We start from the raw sequence: 22755 nt of genomic DNA, 5'->3' as shown, positions 1-22755 counted from the left end.
AGGTCCAGCAGCTCCGTGGGCGGTGGGTATTTCTCCGGAAGGATCAGGTGCCGGAAAGAAACGGGGAGCTGGGTCTCACAGGCTGGAGGAGGGAAAGAATTCCTGGAACTTTCTGAGGTGGGTGGATCCAGGGGGTCTGGGGTGGGGTTGGAAGGAGGGGAAGGCGATGGGAAATGGATTGCGGAGGTTTGGGCGAGGGGATAAACCCAGAATCCCAAAGGTTTGGGAGAGGGGATCAGAAACAGATTGCAATGGTTTGGGAAAGAGGATAAATCTGGAATTCCAAAGGTTTGGGAATAGGGATGAAAACAGACTCCAAAGTTCTGGGAGAAGGGATAAAAAACCCCAGGAAAAGCCAGGAATAAACCCCAATAAAGGGGCGCTCACAGAACCATAAAACCCAGAATAAACCCCAGGAAAAACTAGGAATAAAACCAGGAAAAAACGGCAATTGAACCAGGAAAAACTGGGAATGATACCAGGAAAAAAAAAAAGAATAAACCCCTGGAAAAACCCAGAATAAACGTCAATAAAGGGGCACTCACAGAGCCATAAAACCCAGGATAAACCCCAGGAAAAGCCAGGAATAAAACCAGGAAAAAACAGAAATAAAGCTCAGGAAAAAACAGTAATAAATCCCAGGCAAAACCAGGAGAAAAAGCAGAAAAAAATCCAAGAATAAAAGCAGGAATAAACCCCGGAAAAGGGGCACTCACAGAGCCAACGGTCGGACACCACCCGGATGAAATACTGGGGGGGCAGGGGCTCGAAGACGGGCACAAAAAATGTCACCAGGTGCTCGTCCTGGGCATATTTGGCCTTGAGCAGGAAATATTCGTGGTGCAGGATCACCTCGCTGTCCACGTCCTCCACCAGGATCCAGAAAGCCTCAGAGGAGCCGTGAACCTGGGGAAAAAAAAGGGGAAATTCTCAACGCCCTGTCCCAGCCCTCACAATTCCAAGTGTTCAGGCCTCAAAATGGCTCCTTTTCATCTCAGGATCGTGTTTTGCCTCACGGTTTTTAAACCTGAATCCCAGATTTTCTGGATTTGCACAATCAGGGCATTTTCCCTGATGATTTTCACTATCCTGCCCCATAAATCCCAGTTTTCCCCTCAATCAGGGCATTTTCCCCTCATGATTTCCACATACCAGCCCTAGAATCTCCCATTTTCCCCTCACATTTCCCCTCAAAATTTCACCCCCTCATTCCCAAAATCCCCCATTTCCCATCACAATTTCCACACGCCAGCCCCAGAATTCCCCATTTCCCCTCACAATTTCCACCACCCCCCACTCCAAAACCCCCCATTTTCCCTCAGGATTTCCACACCCCAACCTCACAATTTCCCCATTGCCCCTCACAATTTCCACACCCCAGCCCCATAAACCTCATTTTTCCTCCCCGATCAGATCACTTTCCCCTCAGGATTTCCACACCCCACCCCCAGAATTCCCCATTTTCCCTCGCATTTTCCCTCACAGTTTCACCCTCCCACCCCAAAACCTCCCATTTCCCCTCACAATTTCCATCCCCACCCCCAGAATTCCCCATTTTCCCTCGCATTTTCCCTCACAGTTTCACCCTCCCACCCCAAAACCTCCCATTTCCCCTCACAATTTCCATCCCCACCCCCAGAATTCCCCATTTTCCTTCACATGTTCCTTCGCATTTTATCCCCTCACCCAAAATCCCCCACTTCCCCTCATGATTTCCACATCCTAGCCCCAGAATTCCCCATTTTCCCTCACATTTTCCCTCACAATTCCCTCCTTTCCCACCCCAAATCCCCCCTTTCCCACCTTCTCGTCCCACTGGAAGTCGGGCGCGATGGTGAGCTCCACCTTGAGCGTGGAGCGCGTGATGGGCTGCAGGTGCACGGACAGCTCCAGCTTCGGGAACAGGTGCACGTATTTATGGATGGTTTTCCCCATTTTCGGCATCCGGATCAGCTCTCCTGTGAGAGGGAAAAAAAAACGTATGGGATGGGGTCAGGGAGGATCCCAAAAAGAGCGGGATTTGGAGGGTGAGGCCTCTGTGGCTGGTCCAGACAATCAGCAAAATTCCTGGAGAAATTCCCCCATTTCTGAGGGAAATTCCCCCATTAATGAGTGAAATTCCCCCATTTCTGAGGGAAATCCCCTCATTGATGAGTGAAATTCCCCCACTTCTGAGGGAAAAATCCCCCATTTCTGAGAGAAAACCTCCAATTTCTGAGGGAAAATCCCAAATTTCTAAGGGAAAATCCTAGAGGAATTCCCCATTTCTGAGAGGATATTCTGGAGAAATTCTCCATTTCTGAGGGAAAATCCTGGAGAAATTCCCCCGTCTCTGAGGAAAATTCCCCCATTTGGGAAGGCAAAATCCTGGAGAAATTCCCCACCGTCAAAATGAAGAGTTTTTTCCAAAAATCCCATCTAAACCAGGATTTTGGGGGATTTTAACCCAGATTTGGGGAATTTTCCCATGCCACAATCCCAAACCCCTCCCCAGCCTGGACTTTGGGGTTTTCAGCCTGAATTTTGGAGATTTTAACCTGAATTCAGGGGATTTTAGCCCAGATTCTGGGGATTCTCCCGTGCCACAACCCCAAACCCCTCCCCATCCCCGATTTTGGGTGATTTCCCCCCATTTCAGCACCGATCTCGTTGTGGTTGAGGTCGTAGAGGCGCTCGAAGGGGAAATTCTTCTTCTCGATCTTCTTCACCACCTCCTCGGGCAGCTTCTTGAACTGGCGCAGGGGACACATGGACTGCCACCTGTGGGGACAAGCCGGGCGCTCAGGGGACTGCGGGAATTCGGGGGAATTTTGGGGAATTCTGCGGGATCGGGACTCACATGCGCTTGTCGATCATCTTGCAGAGGTTGAGGGTCTTGTCGGTGAGCTGGGCCCAGCCGCGGTTCAGGACGATCTCAAAGATGGCTCTCATCAGCCTCCCGGCCGACTGCGGGGCAGGGAAGGGCTTTGGGGTCACATCCTGGACGTTCCCAAATTCCCATCCCACCCCGTGTGCCAGCTCGGAGGGGTTTGCGGTGGGAATGACCCAAAATCCCAACTGGTGTCACCACAGCCGGTGTCATCGTTGGCCTTGGACACTTCCAGGGGTCCCAGCTGCTCTGGGAATTCCATCCCAGCCCCTCACAGGGGAAATCCCTTCCCTAAACCCCACCTAAATCTCCACATGGAACCATGGAATAGCTTGAGGTGGGAGAGATCCTAAATCTCATCCCATTCCCACCCCTGTCATGGGCAGCGACACCTTTCCATAGGATCCAGGTGACCCCAATCTGGCCTTGAACATTTCCAGGGGTGGGCCAGCCGCAGCTCTTCTGGGAATTCCATCCCAGCTCCTCATCCAATATTTCTTCCCAAAACCCCACCTAGATCTCCACATGGAATCATGGAATGGTTTGGGTTGGGAGGGACCTTAAAGCTCATCCAATCCTACCACAGGCTGGGACATTTTCCACTGGATCAGGTGGCTCCAACCTGGCCCTGGGGACACCTCCAGGAATCCCAGCTGCTCTGGGAATTCCATCCCAGCCCCTCACCAATCCCACTGGGAATTCCCGGCTCACCTGGGTGACGTAGACCATGTCGGCCATGAGGGCGAACCCCTCCAGCTTCAGCTGCGAGATGAAGGCCTGGAGCAGGACGTTGATCTGGGAACGGGGATGGAAAAGCTCTCAGGGAATGTCCTGGGAAAGCTGCTTTGCCTGGAGCTTAATTCCCAAGGAAACCTCCTTTCCCTGTTCCCCAGTTTCCCAAAAAGCTGCTTTTTCTGTTTTCCACATTTCCCAGGAAAACTGCTTTTCCTGGTTCCAAATTCGCAAAAAAACCTCCTTTTCCTGGCTCCTAATTCCCAAGGAAAGCTGCTTTTCCTGGTTCCTAGTTTTCCATGAAAGCTGCTTTTCCTGGCACCAAATTCCTGAGAAAACTGCTTTTCATGTTTCCAAATTTCCAAGGAAATTTCCTTTTCCTGGTCTCAAATATCCCAAGAGATCTGCTTTTCCTGGCACCCAATTCCCTTCTCCCACTTCCCTTTCCATCCTCCCCCCAATCCCACGGATCTCCTGGATCTCTCTGAGGTTCCCAGCCCCATCCAGGACATCCCAGAGAGGGAAGGGAGCAGAATTCCCGCCGGGAATTCCCACCAGGGCTCACCTTGGCACTGGGCTCCTCGATGCTCTCCTTCACCGGGATCGGGACTCGCTCCAGAAGCTTCTGCAGCTCCAGCTTCTCCTCCTGGGGAAAACAGGCATGGAGGGTGGGTGTTGTTGGGTGATAGATGTTGGGTGATGTTCATTGGGTGCTGGATGATGGTCGTTGGGTGCTGTTGGGTGATGGCAGTTGGGTGTTTGATGTTGGCTGTTGGGTGTTTGATGTTGGCTGTTGGGTGTTGGGTGTTTGATGTTGGCTGTTGGGTGTTGGCTGTTGGGTGTTTGATGTTGGCTGTTGGGTGTTGGTTGTTGGGTGATGGCTGTTGGGTGTTGTTGGGTGATAGATGTTGGGCGATGTTCATTGGGTGCTGGATGATGGTTGTTGGGTGCTGTTGGGTGTTGTTGAGTGATGGGTGATGGCTGTTGGGTAATGCTCATTGGGTGTTGATCAATGGCTGTTGGGTGCTGTTGGGTGATGGCTGTTGATCAATGGCTGTTGGGTGCTGTTGGGTGTTGTTGAGTGATGGGTGATGGCTGTTGGGTAATGCTCATTGGGTGTTGATCAATGGCTGCTGGGTGTTGTTGGGTGACGGCTGTTGGGTGTTGGCTGGTGGGGGTTTGATGTTGGCTGTTGGGGGTTGTTGGGGGATAGATGTTGGGCGATGTTCATTGGGTGCTGGATGATGGTTGTTGGGAGCTGTTGGGTGTTGTTGAGTGATGGGTGATGGCTGTTGGGTGTTTGATGTTGGCTGTTGGCTGTTGCCCGTTGCCGTACCTCGCGCACGGTGATGTTGCGGAACTCCGAGGACAGGGAGAAGACGCGGAAGAGCTCGATCTCACTCAGGGTGGGTTTCAGCAGCTGGTTGTACGTCTGCACCGTCTCGTTGGTGATGTAGTAATGGCTGGCGATGCGCCCAGCTCCCGTCACCTGCCGGGACAGCCGGGAAAACAGCGGGAACAGTCAGGATAAACCATGGGACCGGTCAGGATAAACCACGGGAACGGTCAGGATAAACCACGGGAATGGTCAGGATAAACCATGGGACTGGTCAGGATAAACCACAGGAACGGTCAGGATAAACCACGGGAATGGTCAGGATAAACCATGGGACTGGTCAGGATAAACCACAGGAACAGTCAGGATAAACCACGGGAATGGTCAGGATAAACTACAGCAGCAGTCAGGATAAACCATGGGACCGGTCAGGATAAACCACGGGAACGGTCAGGATAAACCATGGGAATGGTCAGGATAAACCACAGAACAGTCAGGATAAACCACGGGAATGGTCAGGATAAACCATGGGACTGGTCAGGATAAACCACAGGAACAGTCAGGATAAACCACGGGAATGGTTGGGATAAACCACGGGATTGCCTGGGATAAACCACGGGATTGGTTGCGATAAACCACAGGACTGGCTGGGATAAACCACGGGACTGGCCAGGAGACCAGCCAGAATGACCAGGAGAAACCACAGGGGTGGTGGGAAGAAAAATGGCCAGGAGAACAATGGGAATGGCCCAGAGAAACCCACAGGAACCTCCCACCTAAAAATCCCCATTTTTTTTCCCTCCCACCCAGAAATTCCCATTTTTTCTGCTGTCCCACCTGGAAATTCCCGGTTTTCTTGTCGTACTTGACCAGGTTGTTCTTGTCGAGCATCAGGGCCGCGGTGTGGACGAGGTCGAGGCGCCGCTGCTCCAGGAGCGGATCCGCCTTCAGGTCGTCGTGGGAGATGCCGTAAAGGGTCGGCGACCGCAGCATCCGGATGTACAGGTAGGTGTAGCCCAGCCAGTTCACCGCGTCCTACGGAATTCCCAAACCCTGAGTGATCCCTGCGATGTCCTGGCACGCCCGGGGAGCTCCAGAGCGGAGCTGATTCCGGGAAAATCCCGCAAAATAGAGCCAGGAAATCCAGGGAAATCTGCTTTTACTGGTGTCCAGATTTCCCAGAAAAGTTGGTTTTCCTTGCCCCTAATTTCTAAGAAATTGGGAATTTCAGGAATAAGGGAATTTTCCAGGGAAAATCCCTAGAGGCTAATTTCCAAGGAAAGCCGCTTTTCCTGGTTCCTAATTTCCCAGAAAATCTGCTTTTCCTGGTGCCCAATTCCCTTTCCCCACATCTCCTGGAAAACATTCTGGAATTAACCCTTAAACACCCTCAGATTTTCCATTTCCAACCCAAAAACCCTTCCTAGAACACCCCAAACACCCCAATCCCAAAAATCCCCACCGGGAATTGGGCATGGAGCTCTTGAGGGATTATCTCAGGTGGGTTTGGGCAAGGAGTTATCTCAGGGGGCAGAACCACGGCCACAAATCCCTACAGAAAATCGGGAATTCCATCCAACCTTGGCATTCTGGACATTCCCGAGCACGGCCTCGGCGTTGAGCATGTCTGGGAGCTTGGCCACCATCTGGCTCTCGATGGGCAGCTGCTGGTTGAGCAGGGACAGGTAATACTGGAGCTCTCCATGGGAAGTGATGAGAATTCCTTCTCCTTTCGTGTCATACTGGGGCCTCCCAGCACGGCCCAACATCTGGAACCGGGAGAAACAACTCAGGGAACTTGGAATTCTTGAGGGATCATCTCAGGTGGGTTTGGGCAAGGAGTTATCTGAGGTGGATTTGGGCATGGAATTCTTGAGGAATTATCTCAAGTGGGTTTGGGAATGGAATTCTTGAGGGATTATCTCAGGAGGGTTTGGGAATGGAATTCTTGAGGAAATATCTCAGGGGGATGTGGGCATGGAATTCTTGAGGAGTTATCTCAGCTGGGTTTGGGCATGGAATTATCATCTCAAGAGGATCTAGGCATGGAGTTCTTGAAGTATTATCTGGAATGATCTGGACATGGAATTCTTGAGGAACTTTTCTCTCTCTTCTCCAGCCCCACAACACTGGGAAGAACGAGGAGGAAATCCAAAACCGGGATGTGGGGTGTGATTTGAGGCCAGGAAGGTTCTCCTGGAGGTCCCACCTGGAGGATGTCCAGCGCTCCCAGCTCTGTCCAGCGCCCCTTCTCCGGGCTGTACACCTGCGTGCCTTTGATGATCACCGTGTGCGCCGGCAGGTTCACACCCCAGGCCAGCGTGGCCGTGGACACCAGGACCTGCAGGAACACTGAGGTCAGATCCAGCAGGAACCTCCAAATCCATCAAAAACCAGGGATCAGATCCAGCAGGAACCTCCTAACCCACCCAGGAACCTCCAAATCCACTCAAAACCAGGGATCAGATCCACCCAGGAACCTCCAAATCCACCAAAAACCTCCAAATCCAACCAGGAACTTCCAAATCCATCCTGGAACCTCCAGATACAACCATGAACCTCCAAATCCACCCAAACCCTCCATCCAAAAATCTTCTTTTCCACCCAAAAAACTCCATTTTCATCTCCCATTTCATGCTTGAGGCAAATCCCTTTTTTTCCACATCAGAGCAGGATCCCAAATGGAAATTTTTTTGGGATCTGATTCCGGAATTTCCTCTGGAATTGGGGTCCCACCTGGATGTGTTTGTCGGCGAAGAGATCCTCCACCAAGGTGCGGTCGACGCGCGTCATCCCGGCGTGGTGGATGGCGAAGCCGTAGGGGAGGAGATCCTTCAGCTCCAGGTTCTGGGGGAAAACAAATCCCAAAAAATTCCAGGGAAAAAGTGGGAAAAAGATTCCAAGGGAAAAGTTTGGGATCACCACAGGGTGGGGTTGGACAGGGTGGAGAATTCGTCGTGGCTTGTCCGGCACAAAACCTCTTGGGAATGGAGGATCCACCAATTTAATTCCTTGAGGGAATTTTCCCAAATTTCTCCACTTCCTCCATGGATAAAGGGCCGGAAATCGCCTTTTCCCCACCAGATTTTCCCAATTTTTCCTGATTTTCCCCAATTTTTCCTGTTTTTTATCCCAACTGGATTTTCCTGCATTTTCCCTACCAGATTTTCCCAATTTTTCCCTGTTGGATTTTCCGCTTCTTCCCTGACAGATTTTCCCGATTCTTCCCATTTTTTTCACTGCTGGATTTTCCCAATTTTCCTGCATTTTCCCTGCCAGATTTTCCTGATTTTTCCCTGTTGGATTTTCCCAATTTTCCTGCAATTTCCCTGCCAGATTTTCCCGATTTTTCCCAATTTTTCCCTGCTGGATTTTCCCAATTTTCCTGCACTTTCCCTGCCAGATTTTCTTGATTTTTCCCGATTTTTCCCAATTTTTCCCTGTTGGATTTTCCCACTTTTTCCCTGACAGATTTTCCCGATTCTTCCCAATTTTCCTGCATTTTCCCTGCCAGATTTTCCTGATTTTTCCCAATTTTCCCCTGCTGGATTTTCCCAATTTTCCTGCATTTTCCCTGCCAGATTTTCACATTTTTCCCGATTTTTCCCCCAGGCTCACCTTGCACTGCTCGGCCTCCGTCCGCAGCACCTCGGTGGAGGCCGAGCCCTCCCTGAGGAAGAGCCCCAGCGTGTCCTTCTCCAGGCACATGTCCCGGATGGCCCGCGCCGTCTTCCCGGTCTCCTTCCGCGAGTGCACGAACACCAGCACCTGCAAAAACCGGGATCAGCCTGGGAAAACCAGGATCAGCCTGGGAAAACCAGGATCAGCCTGGGAAAACCAGGATCAGCCTGGGAAAAACCTGGGATCAGCCTGGGAAAAGAGCTGGGATCAGTCTGGGAAAACCAGGATCAGCCTGGGAAAACAGGATCAGCTCCTGAGATCAGCCTGGAAAAACTGGGATCAGCTCCTGAGATCAGCCTGGAATAAGCCTGAGAAAACCAGGAGCAGTCTGGGATCAGTCTGGAAAAACTGAGCCAATCTGGAAACAGATCCTGGGAAAAACTGAGACCAGCCTGGGATCAGCCTGGGATCAGCCTGGGAAAAACTGGGAATCAGCCTGGGATCAGCCTGGGAAAACCAGGATCCATCTGGGATCAGTCTGGAAAAACTGAGACCAGCCTGGGATCAGCCTGGAAAAAACTGGGATCAGCCAGGGATCAGCCTGAGAAAACCAGGAACAGTCTGGGAAAACCAGGAGCAGTCTGGGATCAGTCTGGAAAAACTGAGACCAGCCTGGAAACAGATCCTGGGGAAAACTGGGAATCAGCCTGGGATCAGCCCAGGAAAAACCTGGAATCAGCCTGGGATCAGCCTGGGAAAACCAGGATCAGCCTGGGGTCAGCCAGGGATCAGCCCAGGAAAAACCTGGGATCAGCCTGGGAAAAACTGGGATCAGCCTGGGATCAGCCTGGGAAAAACCTGGAATCAGCCTGGGATCAGCCCAGGAAAAACCTGGGATCAGCCCAGGAAAAACTGGGATCAGCCTGGGATCAGCCTGGGAAAAACCTGGAATCAGCCTGGGATCAGCCCAGGAAAAACCAGGATCAGCCTGGGATTCCTGACATAAGGGTGGGAGACTGGAAAAAGAGCTGGGATTTATCCAGGTGCAAATCCCTTCATCTCAAAAGGAAAATTCCAAATGAATCACCCCAAAAATGAGAAAACCCAAAAGCTCCACTCCACCAAACTCCTCTGCAGGATCAGTACCACAGAATGGGGGGAGAAAGAGAAAAAGAGAAAATCCCGTTTTTTAAAATAGGATCAAGGTCAAAATTTTTGAAAACAATGGGGAAAAAATGGGGAAAAAAGTGGAATTTTTGGGAATGAGGTGGGACCTGGTTCTTTCCAGCGTGCTCCATGATCTTCTCGTAGACGATCTCGTTCATGATCTGGAAGCGTTTGATGGCTTTCTTCTCCGTGATGCCCACGTAGGTCTGCTCCAGGGGCACGGGCCGGAAGCTGGGAGGGAAAAAACCCGTGGGATTTGTGGAAAAAAAATCAGTGGAATTCATGGAAGAAAATCCATGGGAAAAGGGAATTTATGGAGAAAATTAGATTTAAAAAAATCGGTGGAATTTACGGAAAAATATCCGTGGAAAAGGGGGATTTATGGAGAAAATGTGATTTTAAAAATCTGTGGAAAAGGGGGGGAAATGTCAGTGGAAAAGGGGGAATTCATGGAAAAAAATCTGTGGAGTTTGTGGGAAAAAATCCATGGGGAAGGGGGAAAATATCCCTGGAATTTATGGGAAAAAAATCCATGGAATTAATGGAATTTCCGTGGAAAAATAGCCATGGAATAGGGAATTTCTGGAGAAAATAGCAGGAAAAAATCCACGGAAATGGGGAATTTATGGAGAAACTGGGATAAAAAATAGCTGTGGAAAACGGAATTTATGGAGAAAGTGACCAAAAAAAACATGGAAAAGGGAATTCACGGAAAAATTGCCACACAAAATACCGTGGAAAAAAGCACCATGAAAAAATATCCACGGAGAAGGGAATTTATGGAGGAACTCTGACCAAAATCCCATGGAAAATGGAATTTATGGAGATAACGGCACAAAAAATCCACAGAGAAGGAAATTTATGGAAAAAATGTGACCAAAAAATCCATGGAAAAAGGAAATTATGGAGAAACTGTGACCAAAAATCCATAGAAAATGGAATTTATGGAGAAACTGTGACCAAGAATCCACGGAAAAGGGAATTTATGGAGAAACTGTGACCAAGAATCCACGGAAAAGGGAATTTTTCCCATTTTCCCGTACCTGTTGTCGAAGTAGAACAAGCCCTTGGCCGGGTCCACGCGCAGGAAGGTGGCCACGTCCTCGTAGTTGGGCAGCGTGGCGCTGAGCCCCACCAGCCGCACGTCCTCCTGCGTCATCTCAATGTTGCGGATGGCCCTGGCCACCAGCGACTCCAGCACGGGCCCGCGGTCGTCATGGAGGAGGTGGATCTCATCCTGGGAGAAGGGGAGAGCTCACGGAATTGTCCTCCCTCGTCGGGATTTGTGGGATCTCAAAGCTCGTCTGGTTCCACTGTGGGTGTCACGGCTGGGCAGGTGCAAGGTTCTTCACCCCCAAAGCCCAGATCCACCTTGAGGAACACCTGAGGTTCTCCACCTCCAAACCCCAGATCCACCTTGAGGAACACCTGAGCTTCTCCACCTCCAGACCCCATATCCACCTTGAGAAACACCTTGAGGAACACCCCTGAGCTTCTCCACCTTCAAACCCCAGATCCACCTTGAGGAACACCCCTGAGCTTCTCCACCTCCAAACCCCAGATCCACCTTGAAGAACCCTTTGAGGTTCTCCACCCCAAACCCCAGATCCACCTTGAAGAACCCTTTGAGGTTCTCCACCCCAATCCCCAGATCCACCCTGAGGTTCTCCAGCCCCAAACCCAAGATCCACCTTGAGGAACATCTCGAGGAGCCCCGTCCCTGCCCGCTGCAGGTGCTCACCAGGATGACCAGCCGCACCAGCTGGGTGTAGGTGCGCTCGCCGCCCTTGCGCGTGATGATGTCCCACTTCTCGGGCGTGCACACGATGATCTGCGTGGCGCTGATCTCCTCCTTGCACAGCTGGTGGTCCCCGGTCAGCTCGGCCACCGTGATCCCGTAGGTGGCCAAACGCTGGGAAAGACCCATAGGATGAGTGTGGAGAGACCTTTCCACGGAGAAATGATCCCAAAATCCCACCCAAACTTCCCCTGGTGCGGTTTGAGGGCGTTCCCTCTTCTCCTGGTGTTCCCTGGGATGAGATCCCAAACCCCACCTGGATGTCCTCTCCTGCCAGGGAGCTGTGCAAAGCCCCCTGGTCCCACTTTCTCCAGGCTGAGCTCCTCTCCCAGATCCCTCAGGAATTCTCCATTCCTGAAGTTCTCCAACCCCACAACCCATCCCAGATCCCTCAGGAATTCCCCAGAGCCTTGTCTTTGTTCTCCAACTCCTTCCCCACCTCTGTTCCCAACCCCTCCGTGATTCCAAACCTCCCCTTAGATCTGATCCCACTCATCTCCAACCCCAAACCTCCCCTTGGACCCGATCCCAGCCCTCCTGGGGCTCTGACCCCGCTGATCCCTCACCTTGCTGAAGCTCCCGACCATCTCCTGCACCAGGGACCTCATGGGCGCGATGTAGATGATCTTGAAGTCGTCCACGTTGATGGTGCCGTCCATGTTGATGTGTTTGCCGATCTCCCTCAGCATGCACATCAGCGCCACGTTGGTCTTCCCCGCGCCCTGCGACCGAGACATTCCGTCCCAAAAAATCCCTCAGCATCCTGGAATTATCCTGGACACGTCCAAGGTTCTCCAGGTGGGGAAAAAAGTGGACGTGATCCCGTAGGTGGCCAAACGCTGCCCAAACCCCAGATCCACCCTGAGGAACATCTCGAGGAACTCCCTGAGCTTCTCTAACCAAACCCCAGATCCACCTTGAGGAGCACATTGAGGAACCCTCTGAGCTTCTCCAGCCCCAAACCCTAGATCCACCTTGAGGAGCACCATGAGAAACCCTGAGGTTCTCCACCCCAAACCCCAGATCCACCTCGAGGAGCACCTCGAGGAACCCCCTGAGCTTCTCCACCCTCAAAAAGGGTCACCCACGCTCATCTTCCCCATGCCCTGAAATGGAGAAATTCCATCCCAAAAAAATGTGGGACTTCTCCACAGAAAGGGTCACCCAACTCAACATTGGTCTTCTCAGTGTGTCCATCCCAAAAAAAATCCTGGAATTCTCTTGGACAGGTCCAAGGTTCTCCAGCCCCAAACCCCAGATCCACCTTGAGAAGCACCTCAAGGAACTCCCTGAGCTTCTCCACCCCAAACCCCAGATCCACCTTGAGGAACCCCCTGAGCTTCTCCACCCCCAAAAAGAGTCACCTAGTGCCATGTTGGTCTTCTCCATGTCCAGAAATGGAGACATTCCACCCCAAAAAATCCCCCAAAATCCTGGAATTCTTCGCCAAACCCCAAATCTCACCGTGGGGGCACAGAGCAGGAGGTTCTCGTCGGACTCCAGCGCCGCCCGGAACAGTTTGCTCTGGATCCTGTTGAGGGTTTTGAAGCCCTCAAAGCCAGCCTGGGCATATTTGGGAAGTTTTTCCACAGAAACCAATTGCTGGGAAGAGGGAAAGTGTGGAAAAAAACTGAATTTAGGGTTTTTTCCAGGTCAGAAAGGAAAAATTCTGATTTTTTAGGGCTGCGAATGAGGGAAAATTCAATTTTTATCCTCTCAGATTCCATGGAAAAGCCAAATCCTCAAATCCCAAACTGATCCCAGTGTTAGGGAAAACATTTGGGATTAATCCCAATGTGGACACAAAAAAAAAAAAAGAAAATAAATGAAAATAAATCCATTTTTAAATGTTTGGGGGTTTTTTTGCGAACAAACCTTGTCAGCCCCAAAGGGTTTGGGTTTTCATGGGAAAAAATGAAAAGAAATCCATTTTCCATTTTCTGGGGGGACAAACTTGGTCAGCTCTGAAGTGCTTGGGTTTTCATGGGAATAAATGAAAATAAATCAATTTTTTGGGTTTTTTTTTTGGGTACAAACCTTGTCAGCCCCAAAGGATTCAGGTTTTCATGGGAAAAAATGGAAATAAATTCAATTTTTTCCTCTTCTTTTTTTGGGAACAAACCTCGTCAGCCCCAAAGGGTTTGGGTTTTACGGGAAAAATGGAAATAAATCAATTTTTTTCAATTTTTTTGGGGGAACAAACCTCGTCAGCCCCAAAGGGTTTAGGTTTTAGGGCAGGAACGTGAACTTCCTCGTATCCCTTGCGCTGTCTCCGGAAGGATCCGTCCGGGAGCTGGCACCTCTTGTTGGCCATGAAGTGACTGCCCTGGGCAAACACCAGATCCTCCAAATCCAGCACCTGCCTGGGAGCCAGAGCCTGGAAAATAATGGGGAAAATGGGAGAAATGGGGGGAAAAATGGGGAAAAAGTGGGGAGAAATGGGGGAAAAATGCGGAAAAATGGGGGAAAAAGGGGAAAAAAATGGGAAAACAATGGGGGAAAAATATGGGGGGAAAATGGGGGGGAAATGGGGGAAAATAGGGGGAAATGGAGGAAAAAAGGGGGGAAATGGGCAAAAAGTGAGGGGAAATGGGGGAAAAGGAAAAATGAGAATTGTTTCTCCTCATGTCTGAAGGGAAAGCTGCAGGTTCCAGGTGGGAATCCATCTCCCCTGTGGGACCAAACGTTTTTTGGGATAGCTGGGGGTGTTGTGGGAGCAAATCCCAGGATTTTACCTCTCCTCCCTGGTCCAGATCCATGGATTCCAGGTCGGTGTCCATGCGGGACTGGCGCACGCGTTCCCGCCGGGAGCGTTCCTCCTGAGGGGAAAAATCAGGATTCAACTCAGGTGAGAGGCTCAGACTCCTCCAAAGTGCTCCTGTTCCCTCAAGTTTTTTAGGAATAAACCAGGAATAACCATCTTGATAAACCGGGAATAATAATTTTAGGTGGGAAAACCAAATTTCCCCTCACAAAAATGGCTCCCGCCAGGAGGATTCCTCCTGAGGGGAAAAATCGTGACTGAGGCTCACCCTCCTCCAAGGTGCTCCTATTCCCTCAATTCCCACAATTTCTTCGGGAAAAGCCATCCAAAAATCAGGAATAACCATTTTGATAAACCGGGAATAATAATTTTAGGCAGGAAAACCAAATTTCCCCTCACAAAAATGGCTCCCGCCAGGAGGGTTCCTCCTGAGGGGAAAAATCGTGACTGAGGCTCACCCTCCTCCAAGGTGCTCCTATTCCCTCAATTCCCACAATTTCTTCAGGAAAAGCCATCCAAAAATCAGGAATAACCATTTTGATAAACCGGGAATAATCATTTTAGGCAGGAAAACCAAATTTCCCCTCACAAAAATGGCTCCCGCCAGGAGGATTCCTCCTGAGGGGAAAAATCGTGATTGAGGCTCACCCTCCTCCAAGGTGCTCCTATTCCCTCAATGCCCTTGGGAAAATGCATCCAAAAATCAGGAATAACCATTTTAATAAACCAGGAATTATCATTTTTAATGGGAAAACCAAATTTCCCCTCACAAAAATGGCTCCCGCACCTGAGGGGAAAAATTGGCATTCAGCCCCTTAAAGCGCTCCTGTTCCCTCAGTTTCTTTGGAAAACTCATCCAAAAACCAGGAATAACCATTTTAATAAGCCAGGAACAAGCATTTGGGATATTTTGTGGGATTTGGGGCATTTCAGGGCGATTTTTTGTGGGATTTTGATGGAAAAGAAAACCCTGGGAAGGGCAAAGCAGCAACGGCAGTGTCGCCTCCCCACAGATTTTTGGGGGATTCCAGCCCCCATATCCAACCCCAAACCCCGCCTCCCCACAGATTTTTGGGGGATTCCAGCCCCGATTTCCAACCCCAAACCCAAATCCCACAAATCCCACAACAAACCAGGAATCATTTGGGGTTTTTTGTGATATTTGGGGCATTTCAGCCTGAATTTTTGTGGAATTTGGATGGAAAAACACCCCCTGGGAAGGCTGGAGTAACCATGGCAGCATCGCTTCCTCACAGATTTTTGGGGAATTCCAGCCCCCATATCCAACCCCAAACCCAAATCCCACAAATCCCATAAAATTCCTGACCCGGATCAGATCCTCTTTTTCCGTCTCGTGGAGCTGGTAGAGGAATTTGGAGAGCTCGGGGTCGGCCTCCATCTTGCCCATGATGCGTTCCTTCTCCGCCTCGCTCTGCGCGCTGGCCAGCAGGGTACAGTACAGAACTGGGAAAAACGGGGAAAAAAAAAATCAACATTTTGGGAATTTTTATGGGATTTTTTGGGGATTTGTACAAGATTTGTATGGGAATATTATGGGATTTGTTGGTATTTTTTTAATGGGATTTTTCCGGGAATTGTTTGGGATTTGTTGGGATTTCTATGGGATTTTTAAAATGGGATTTTGTCCTAATTTTTTGGGGATTTCTATGGGATTTTTTCTAAATTTTTTGGGACTTTAATGGGAATTTTTGTGATTTTTTTTTCAATGGGATTTTTAATGGGAGTTTTTGGGACTTTTATGGGATTTGCTGTGATTTTTTGGGGTTTTTATGGGATTTGTTGGGATTTCTATGGGAATTTTGGGGATTTGATGGATTTTGATGGGGATTTTTGAGATTTTGATGGGATTTTTTGGGATTTTGATGGGATTTTTGGGATTTTGATGGGATTTGATGGGGTTTTTTTGGGATTTCATGGCCAGAATTCCATAGGAAAAGGAAAACCAACTCACTCATCATCCTGTGCTGCCTGAGGACCTTGATGAAGTCGAAGGTGTTGAAGCCCAGCAGCAGCACCAGCTGGTTCTCACATTCCCGGTCATCACTGGCAGTCTGGGGGGAAAAAACATGGAATTCTCACACCCAGGGAATCCAGATCCCTGATTTCCATGGGATGGAGGTGAGGAGAGGTCGGGAAAAGAGAGGAACAAAAATCCTAGAAGCGAAAAAATTATCCTAAAAGCTAAAAACAAGCCCAAAATTCCCATTTTTCCTCAAGAACAAGGGAATCAGGAGGGGAACACCCAGCATGGAAGATAATGGGGAAAATGGGAGAAATGGGGGGAAAAAGGGGGAAAAAACGGGGGGGAAAATGGGAAAGAAATGGGGAAACAATGGGAAAAAATGGGGAAACAGTGGGGGGAAAATGGGGGAAAAATGGGGGGAGGGAATGGGGGAAAATGGGGAAAAAGTGGGGAGAAATGGGGGAAAAATGCGGAAAAATGGGGGAAAAAGGGGAAAAAAATGGGAAAACAATGGGGGAAAAATATGGGGGGAAAATGGGGGGGAAATGGGGGAAAATAGGGGGAAATGGAGGAAAAAAGGGGGGAAATGGGCAAAAAGTGAGGGGAAATGGGGGAAAAGGAAAAATGAGAATTGTTTCTCCTCATGTCTGAAGGGAAAGCTGCAGGTTCCAGGTGGGAATCCATCTCCCCTGTGGGACCAAACGTTTTTTGGGATAGCTGGGGGTGTTGTGGGAGCAAATCCCAGGATTTTACCTCTCCTCCCTGGTCCAGATCCATGGATTCCAGGTCGGTGTCCATGCGGGACTGGCGCACGCGTTCCCGCCGGGAGCGTTCCTCCTGAGGGGAAAAATCAGGATTCAACTCAGGTGAGAGGCTCAGACTCCTCCAAAGTGCTCCTGTTCCCTCAAGTTTTTTAGGAATAAACCAGGAATAACCATCTTGATAAACCGGGAATAATAATTTTAGGCGGGAAAACCAAATTTCCCCTCACAAAAATGGCTCCCGCCAGGAGGATTCCTCCTGAGGGGAAAAATCGTGACTGAGGCTCACCCTCCTCCAAGGTGCTCCTATTCCCTCAATTCCCACAATTTCTTCAGGAAAAGCCAATAACCATCTTGATAAACCGGGAATAATAATTTTAGGTGGGAAAACCAAATTTCCCCTCACAAAAATGGCTCCCGCCAGGAGGGTTCCTCCTGAGGGGAAAAATCGTGATTGAGGCTCACCCTCCTCCAAGGTGCTCCTATTTTTCCCTCAATGCCCTTGGGAAAATGCATCCAAAAATCAGGAATAACCATTTTAATAAACCAGGAATTATCATTTTTAATGGGAAAACCAAATTTCCCCTCACAAAAATGGCTCCCGCACCTGAGGGGAAAAATTGGCATTCAGCCCCTTAAAGCGCTCCTGTTCCCTCAGTTTCTTTGGAAAACTCATCCAAAAACCAGGAATAACCATTTTAATAAGCCAGGAACAAGCATTTGGGATATTTTGTGGGATTTGGGGCATTTCAGGGCGATTTTTTGTGGGATTTTGATGGAAAAGAAAACCCTGGGAAGGGCAAAGCAGCAACGGCAGTGTCGCCTCCCCACAGATTTTTGGGGGATTCCAGCCCCGATTTCCAACCCCAAACCCAAATCCCACAAATCCCACAACAAACCAGGAATCATTTGGGGTTTTTTGTGATATTTGGGGCATTTCAGCCTGAATTTTTGTGGAATTTGGATGGAAAAACACACCCTGGGAAGGCTGGAGTAACCATGGCAGCATCGCTTCCTCACAGATTTTTGGGGAATTCCAGCCCCCATATCCAACCCCAAACCCAAATCCCACAAATCCCATAAAATTCCTGACCCGGATCAGATCCTCTTTTTCCGTCTCGTGGAGCTGGTAGAGGAATTTGGAGAGCTCGGGGTCGGCCTCCATCTTGCCCATGATGCGTTCCTTCTCCGCCTCGCTCTGCGCGCTGGCCAGCAGGGTACAGTACAGAACTGGGAAAAACGGGGAAAAAAAAATCAACATTTTGGGAATTTTTAGGGGATTTTTTGGGGATTTGTACAAGATTTGTATGGGAATATTATGGGATTTGTTGGTATTTTTTTAATGGGATTTTTCCGGGAATTGTTTGGGATTTGTTGGGATTTCTATGGGATTTTTAAAATGGGATTTTGTCCTAATTTTTTGGGGATTTCTATGGGATTTTTTCTAAATTTTTTGGGACTTTAATGGGAATTTTTGTGATTTTTTTTTCAATGGGATTTTTAATGGGAGTTTTTGGGACTTTTATGGGATTTGCTGTGATTTTTTGGGGTTTTTATGGGATTTGTTGGGATTTCTATGGGAATTTTGGGGATTTGATGGATTTTGATGGGGATTTTTGAGATTTTGATGGGATTTTTTGGGATTTTGATGGGATTTTTGGGATTTTGATGGGATTTGATGGGGTTTTTTTGGGATTTCATGGCCAGAATTCCATAGGAAAAGGAAAACCAGCTCACTCATCATCCTGTGCTGCCTGAGGACCTTGATGAAGTCGAAGGTGTTGAAGCCCAGCAGCAGCACCAGCTGGTTCTCACATTCCCGGTCATCACTGGCAGTCTGGGGGGAAAAAACATGGAATTCTCACACCCAGGGAATCCAGATCCCTGATTTCCATGGGATGGAGGTGAGGAGAGGTCGGGAAAAGAGAGGAACAAAAATCCTAGAAGCGAAAAAATTATCCTAAAAGCTAAAAACAAGCCCAAAATTCCCATTTTTCCTCAAGAACAAGGGAATCAGGAGGGGAACACCCCATGGAGGTGCAAAAACAATCCCAAAAATTCCCATTTCTCCTCAAAAATACGGAAATCAGGAGGGAAAAGACCCCACGGATGATTTCCAAGGAAAAACCGCCCCAAAATCCCATAAAAACCCAAGGAATTAATTTTGACCCAAATTCCCAATTTTTAGAGGGAAAATTCTCCCAAATCTCAAGGATTTGGTGGCCACAGACCTTGAGGATCTCATAAATTCCCGTTTTTCCAGAAACCAGGAAGGAACAAACTCATGGACAACGATTTCCATGGAAAAACCACCCCAAAATCCCATAAAAACACGAAGAACGGGGTTTTGACCCAAATTCCCAATTTTCAGAGGGAGAATTCTCCCAAATCTCAAGGATTTGGTGGCCACAGACCTTGAGGATCTCCAGGACCTCGTCTGCCTTTTTCTGGGAGACGATGGCGTCGTCGTAGAAGCGGCTGAGCTGGCGCTGCAGCCAGAAGGCGTCGATGTCCCGCGGGTGGAGATCTTTCTTCTTGGAGCTCATCAGCTCCCCCGAGGCCACCAGCTGCAAAATCCCAAAAATTCACATTATTCCTGGGATTTGAGGGAGTTTAGAGCCATGAAATCCTAAAAAAATCCCATAAAATCCCATTATTCCCAAGTTTTCAACGTCCTGTGGGTGACAGGTTCTTCTTCTTGGAGCTCATCAGCTCCCCCGAGGCCACCAGCTGCAAAATCCCAAACATTCCCATCAAAATCCCATTAAATCCCATCAAAATCCAAACAAATCAAATAAAAATCCCAGAAAAATCCAAAAAATCGCACAAAAATCCCATCAAAATTAAAAAAAAAAAATTACCATCAAAAAAAATCCCCAAATTCCCATAAAAATCCCATTTAAAACATCCCACTAAAATACCAAAATTCCCATAAAAATCCTCATAAAAATCGCCAAAAATCCCACTCAGAAAATTCTCTCAAAAAATCCCAGCAAAAAAATACCATTAAAATCCCCAAATTCCCGTAAAAATCTCATTTTGAAAATCCCATTTTAAACACCTCGTTTAAAAAAAATCCAATTTAAAAACCCCCAAAAATCCCATTTAAAAAATCCCATTGAAATCCCATAATTCCCATTAAAACCCCATTAACCCCCCTCCCCAAAAATTCCATAAAAACCCCAAAAAATCCCCAGCAAACCCCCAAACATTCCCATTTTCTGGCAATGCCACACTCACGTTGGCCGAGAGCGTGCAGCGCACCACGGCCTCGTCCCCCTCCAGGTCATCGTCCGACGCCTCGTCCCGAACCTCCCCGTAGATGTCCTCGTCCCCCTCCTGTGGGGACACTCCTGATTTCACCCCTTTTTTCCTCAAAAATCTCTTTTTGATCCCTTTATTCCTCAAAAATCCCATTTTTACTCTTCTTTTCCCACACAAAATCCCATTTTTCGTCTCAAAAATCCCTTTTTTTTTTGCCACTTTTCGCCCCCAAAATCCCGTTTTATTGCTTTCCTCCCAAAACATGGGATAAAGGGAAATGGGATCAAGGGAAATGGAAAATGGATAAAGAGAAATGGGATAAAGGGAAATGGGATCAAAGGAAATGGGATCAAGGGAAATGGGATCAAGGGAAATGGGATTAAGGGAAATGGGATCAAAGGAAATGGGATCAAGGGAAATGATGGGATAAAGGAAAATGGAAATGGGATGAAGGGAATAGGATGGAAGGAAATGGGATATAAGTAAATGGAAATGGGATAAAAATAAATGGAAATGGGATAAAAGTAAATAGGATGGAGGGAAATGGGATAAAAGAAAATGGAAATGGGATAAAGGAAAATGGAAATGGGATGAAGGGAATAGGATGGAAGGAAATGGGATATAAGTAAATGGAAATGGGATAAAAATAAATGGAAATGGGATAAAAGTAAATAGGATGGAGGGAAATGGGATAAAAGAAAATGGAAATGGGATAAAGGAAAATGGAAATGGGATGAAGGGAATAGGATGGAAGGAAATGGGATATAAGTAAATGGAAATGGGATAAAAATAAATGGAAATGGGATAAAAGTAAATAGGATGGAGGGAAATGGGATAAAAGAAAATGGAAATGGGATAAAGGAAAATGGAAATGGGATGAAGGGAATAGGATGGAAGGAAATGGGATATAAGTAAATGGAAATGGGATAAAAGAAAATGGAAATGGGATAAAGGAAAATGGGATAAATGGGGAACCAGGAGGGAAATGGGACACAAGGAAATGGGATCAAGGGAAATGGGATCAAGAAAACTGGATAAAGCAAAATGGGACACAGGAAAATGGAAATGGGATGAAAGGAAATGGGAAGAAGGGAAATGGGACGGGGTGACCCCACAGGGAGCCGTCCCCACCTCCTCGTCGGACTCGAACTGCACGTTCACCCCGTAGGTCTCATCGATGTTGTCATCTGCAGGGAACAGGGCATGGAATTGCTGGGAATTCCTGGAATTCTGCACGGGATCCTCCCGGAATCCTCCCAGAATTCATCCGGAATTCACCCAAAATTCCACCCAGAATCCACCCGGGATCCCAAAAAAATCCCAAGAATCGGAAACAAAATAAAAAACAATGCATATAAAATAATATCCAAAAAAATCCCCAAAAATCCTCCAAATAATCCCCCAAAATTTAAAAAAAACCCTGCAAAAGAATTGTGAAAAAATTGCAAAAAATGCCTAAAAAAATCAAAATTAAAATAAATTATATAAGAAATAATACTGAAAAAATCCCAACAAAAGCTCAAAAAGTTTGCCAAAAATTGCAAAAAGAATTGCCGGAAAAGTGAAAAAAATCCCTGAAAAAAATCCCTAAAAAACCCCCCAAAAATCAAAAAAGAAAATAAAATAAACATACTAAAAATAGTTTTAAAACCTCAAAAAATACTCCAAAAAAATCCTACAAAATTTTTTAAAAAATTGTTAAAAAAAGTACAAAAAAATTTGCAAAAAAATCCCTAAAAAATCCCGAAATTCCCATGAATCCTCAGTTTTTTCCTACCCATGTTCTGGATGTCCTTGTCCCCGCCGTAGTCGGTGATCTTCTTGCCCAGGTTGACCAGCACGTGGTAGCGCGTGTCGTCGGTGGGGCCCAGCAGCAGCTCCACCTCCTTGCGCCGCTCCTTGTCCCGCAGCTTCTCGTTCTTCAGCACGGCCAGGACCTCGTCAGCTGCTCCACACAGGATGTCCCGGGGCTGGCCAGGGGGACAGGACACGGCGAATGCTCAGCTAGGACCAGGCTGGAGCCACCTGGGACACTGGGGAATGTCCCAGCTCGTGGTGGGACCAGGTGAGCTTTGGTGTTCCTCAAACCATCCATGGTTCCATGGGCAGGTTTAGGTGGGATTTTGGGCAGGAATATTGGGAGAGGAGCTGGGATCCTTGGAAGTGTCCAAGATCAAGTTGGAGCCACCTGGGACACGGGGAATGTCCCAGCTCGTGGTGGGACCAGATGAGCTTTGGTGACCCTCAAACCCAAACCATCCATGGTTCCATGGGCAGGTTTAGGTGGGATGTTGGGCAGGAATATTGGGAGAGGAGCTGGGATCCTTGGAAGTGTCCACAACCAAAGTGGAGCCACCTGGGACACTGGAAAATGTCCCAGCTCGTGGTGGGACCAGGTGAGCTTTGGTGTTCCTCAAACCATCCATGGGTCCATGGGCAGGTTTAGGTGGGATTTTGGG

General features: G+C 48.3%; 1 protein-coding gene across 1 annotated transcript in view; it reads right to left on the bottom strand.

Moving 5' to 3' along the window:
- SNRNP200 (small nuclear ribonucleoprotein U5 subunit 200) overlaps positions 1 to 22755 on the bottom strand; it is a 42779-nt gene that overhangs the window by 11185 nt on the left and 8839 nt on the right. The window contains exons 4-29 of the mRNA XM_014311191.2: positions 22074 to 22266; positions 21428 to 21483; positions 20273 to 20371; positions 19447 to 19599; positions 18770 to 18869; positions 18126 to 18262; positions 17025 to 17108; positions 13727 to 13900; positions 12988 to 13125; positions 12090 to 12245; positions 11467 to 11637; positions 10769 to 10962; positions 9833 to 9956; positions 8556 to 8705; positions 7674 to 7784; positions 7147 to 7278; positions 6518 to 6706; positions 5775 to 5972; positions 4938 to 5090; positions 4167 to 4247; positions 3581 to 3664; positions 2840 to 2946; positions 2642 to 2760; positions 1804 to 1958; positions 717 to 906; positions 1 to 82 (exon numbers count right to left, since the gene is read on the bottom strand). Coding sequence (XP_014166666.1) covers positions 1 to 82; positions 717 to 906; positions 1804 to 1958; positions 2642 to 2760; positions 2840 to 2946; positions 3581 to 3664; positions 4167 to 4247; positions 4938 to 5090; positions 5775 to 5972; positions 6518 to 6706; positions 7147 to 7278; positions 7674 to 7784; positions 8556 to 8705; positions 9833 to 9956; positions 10769 to 10962; positions 11467 to 11637; positions 12090 to 12245; positions 12988 to 13125; positions 13727 to 13900; positions 17025 to 17108; positions 18126 to 18262; positions 18770 to 18869; positions 19447 to 19599; positions 20273 to 20371; positions 21428 to 21483; positions 22074 to 22266 — 3530 coding nt within the window. The remainder of the gene's footprint in view (positions 83 to 716; positions 907 to 1803; positions 1959 to 2641; positions 2761 to 2839; positions 2947 to 3580; positions 3665 to 4166; positions 4248 to 4937; positions 5091 to 5774; positions 5973 to 6517; positions 6707 to 7146; positions 7279 to 7673; positions 7785 to 8555; positions 8706 to 9832; positions 9957 to 10768; positions 10963 to 11466; positions 11638 to 12089; positions 12246 to 12987; positions 13126 to 13726; positions 13901 to 17024; positions 17109 to 18125; positions 18263 to 18769; positions 18870 to 19446; positions 19600 to 20272; positions 20372 to 21427; positions 21484 to 22073; positions 22267 to 22755) is intronic.

This window comes from Geospiza fortis, unplaced genomic scaffold (genome assembly GCF_000277835.1).
Source record: "Geospiza fortis unplaced genomic scaffold, GeoFor_1.0 scaffold855, whole genome shotgun sequence".
In the NCBI taxonomy this organism is placed as follows: Eukaryota; Metazoa; Chordata; class Aves; order Passeriformes; family Thraupidae; genus Geospiza; species Geospiza fortis.
The sequence above is the reverse complement of the archived record's forward strand: the minus strand, read 5'-3'. Positions and strand labels throughout refer to the sequence as shown.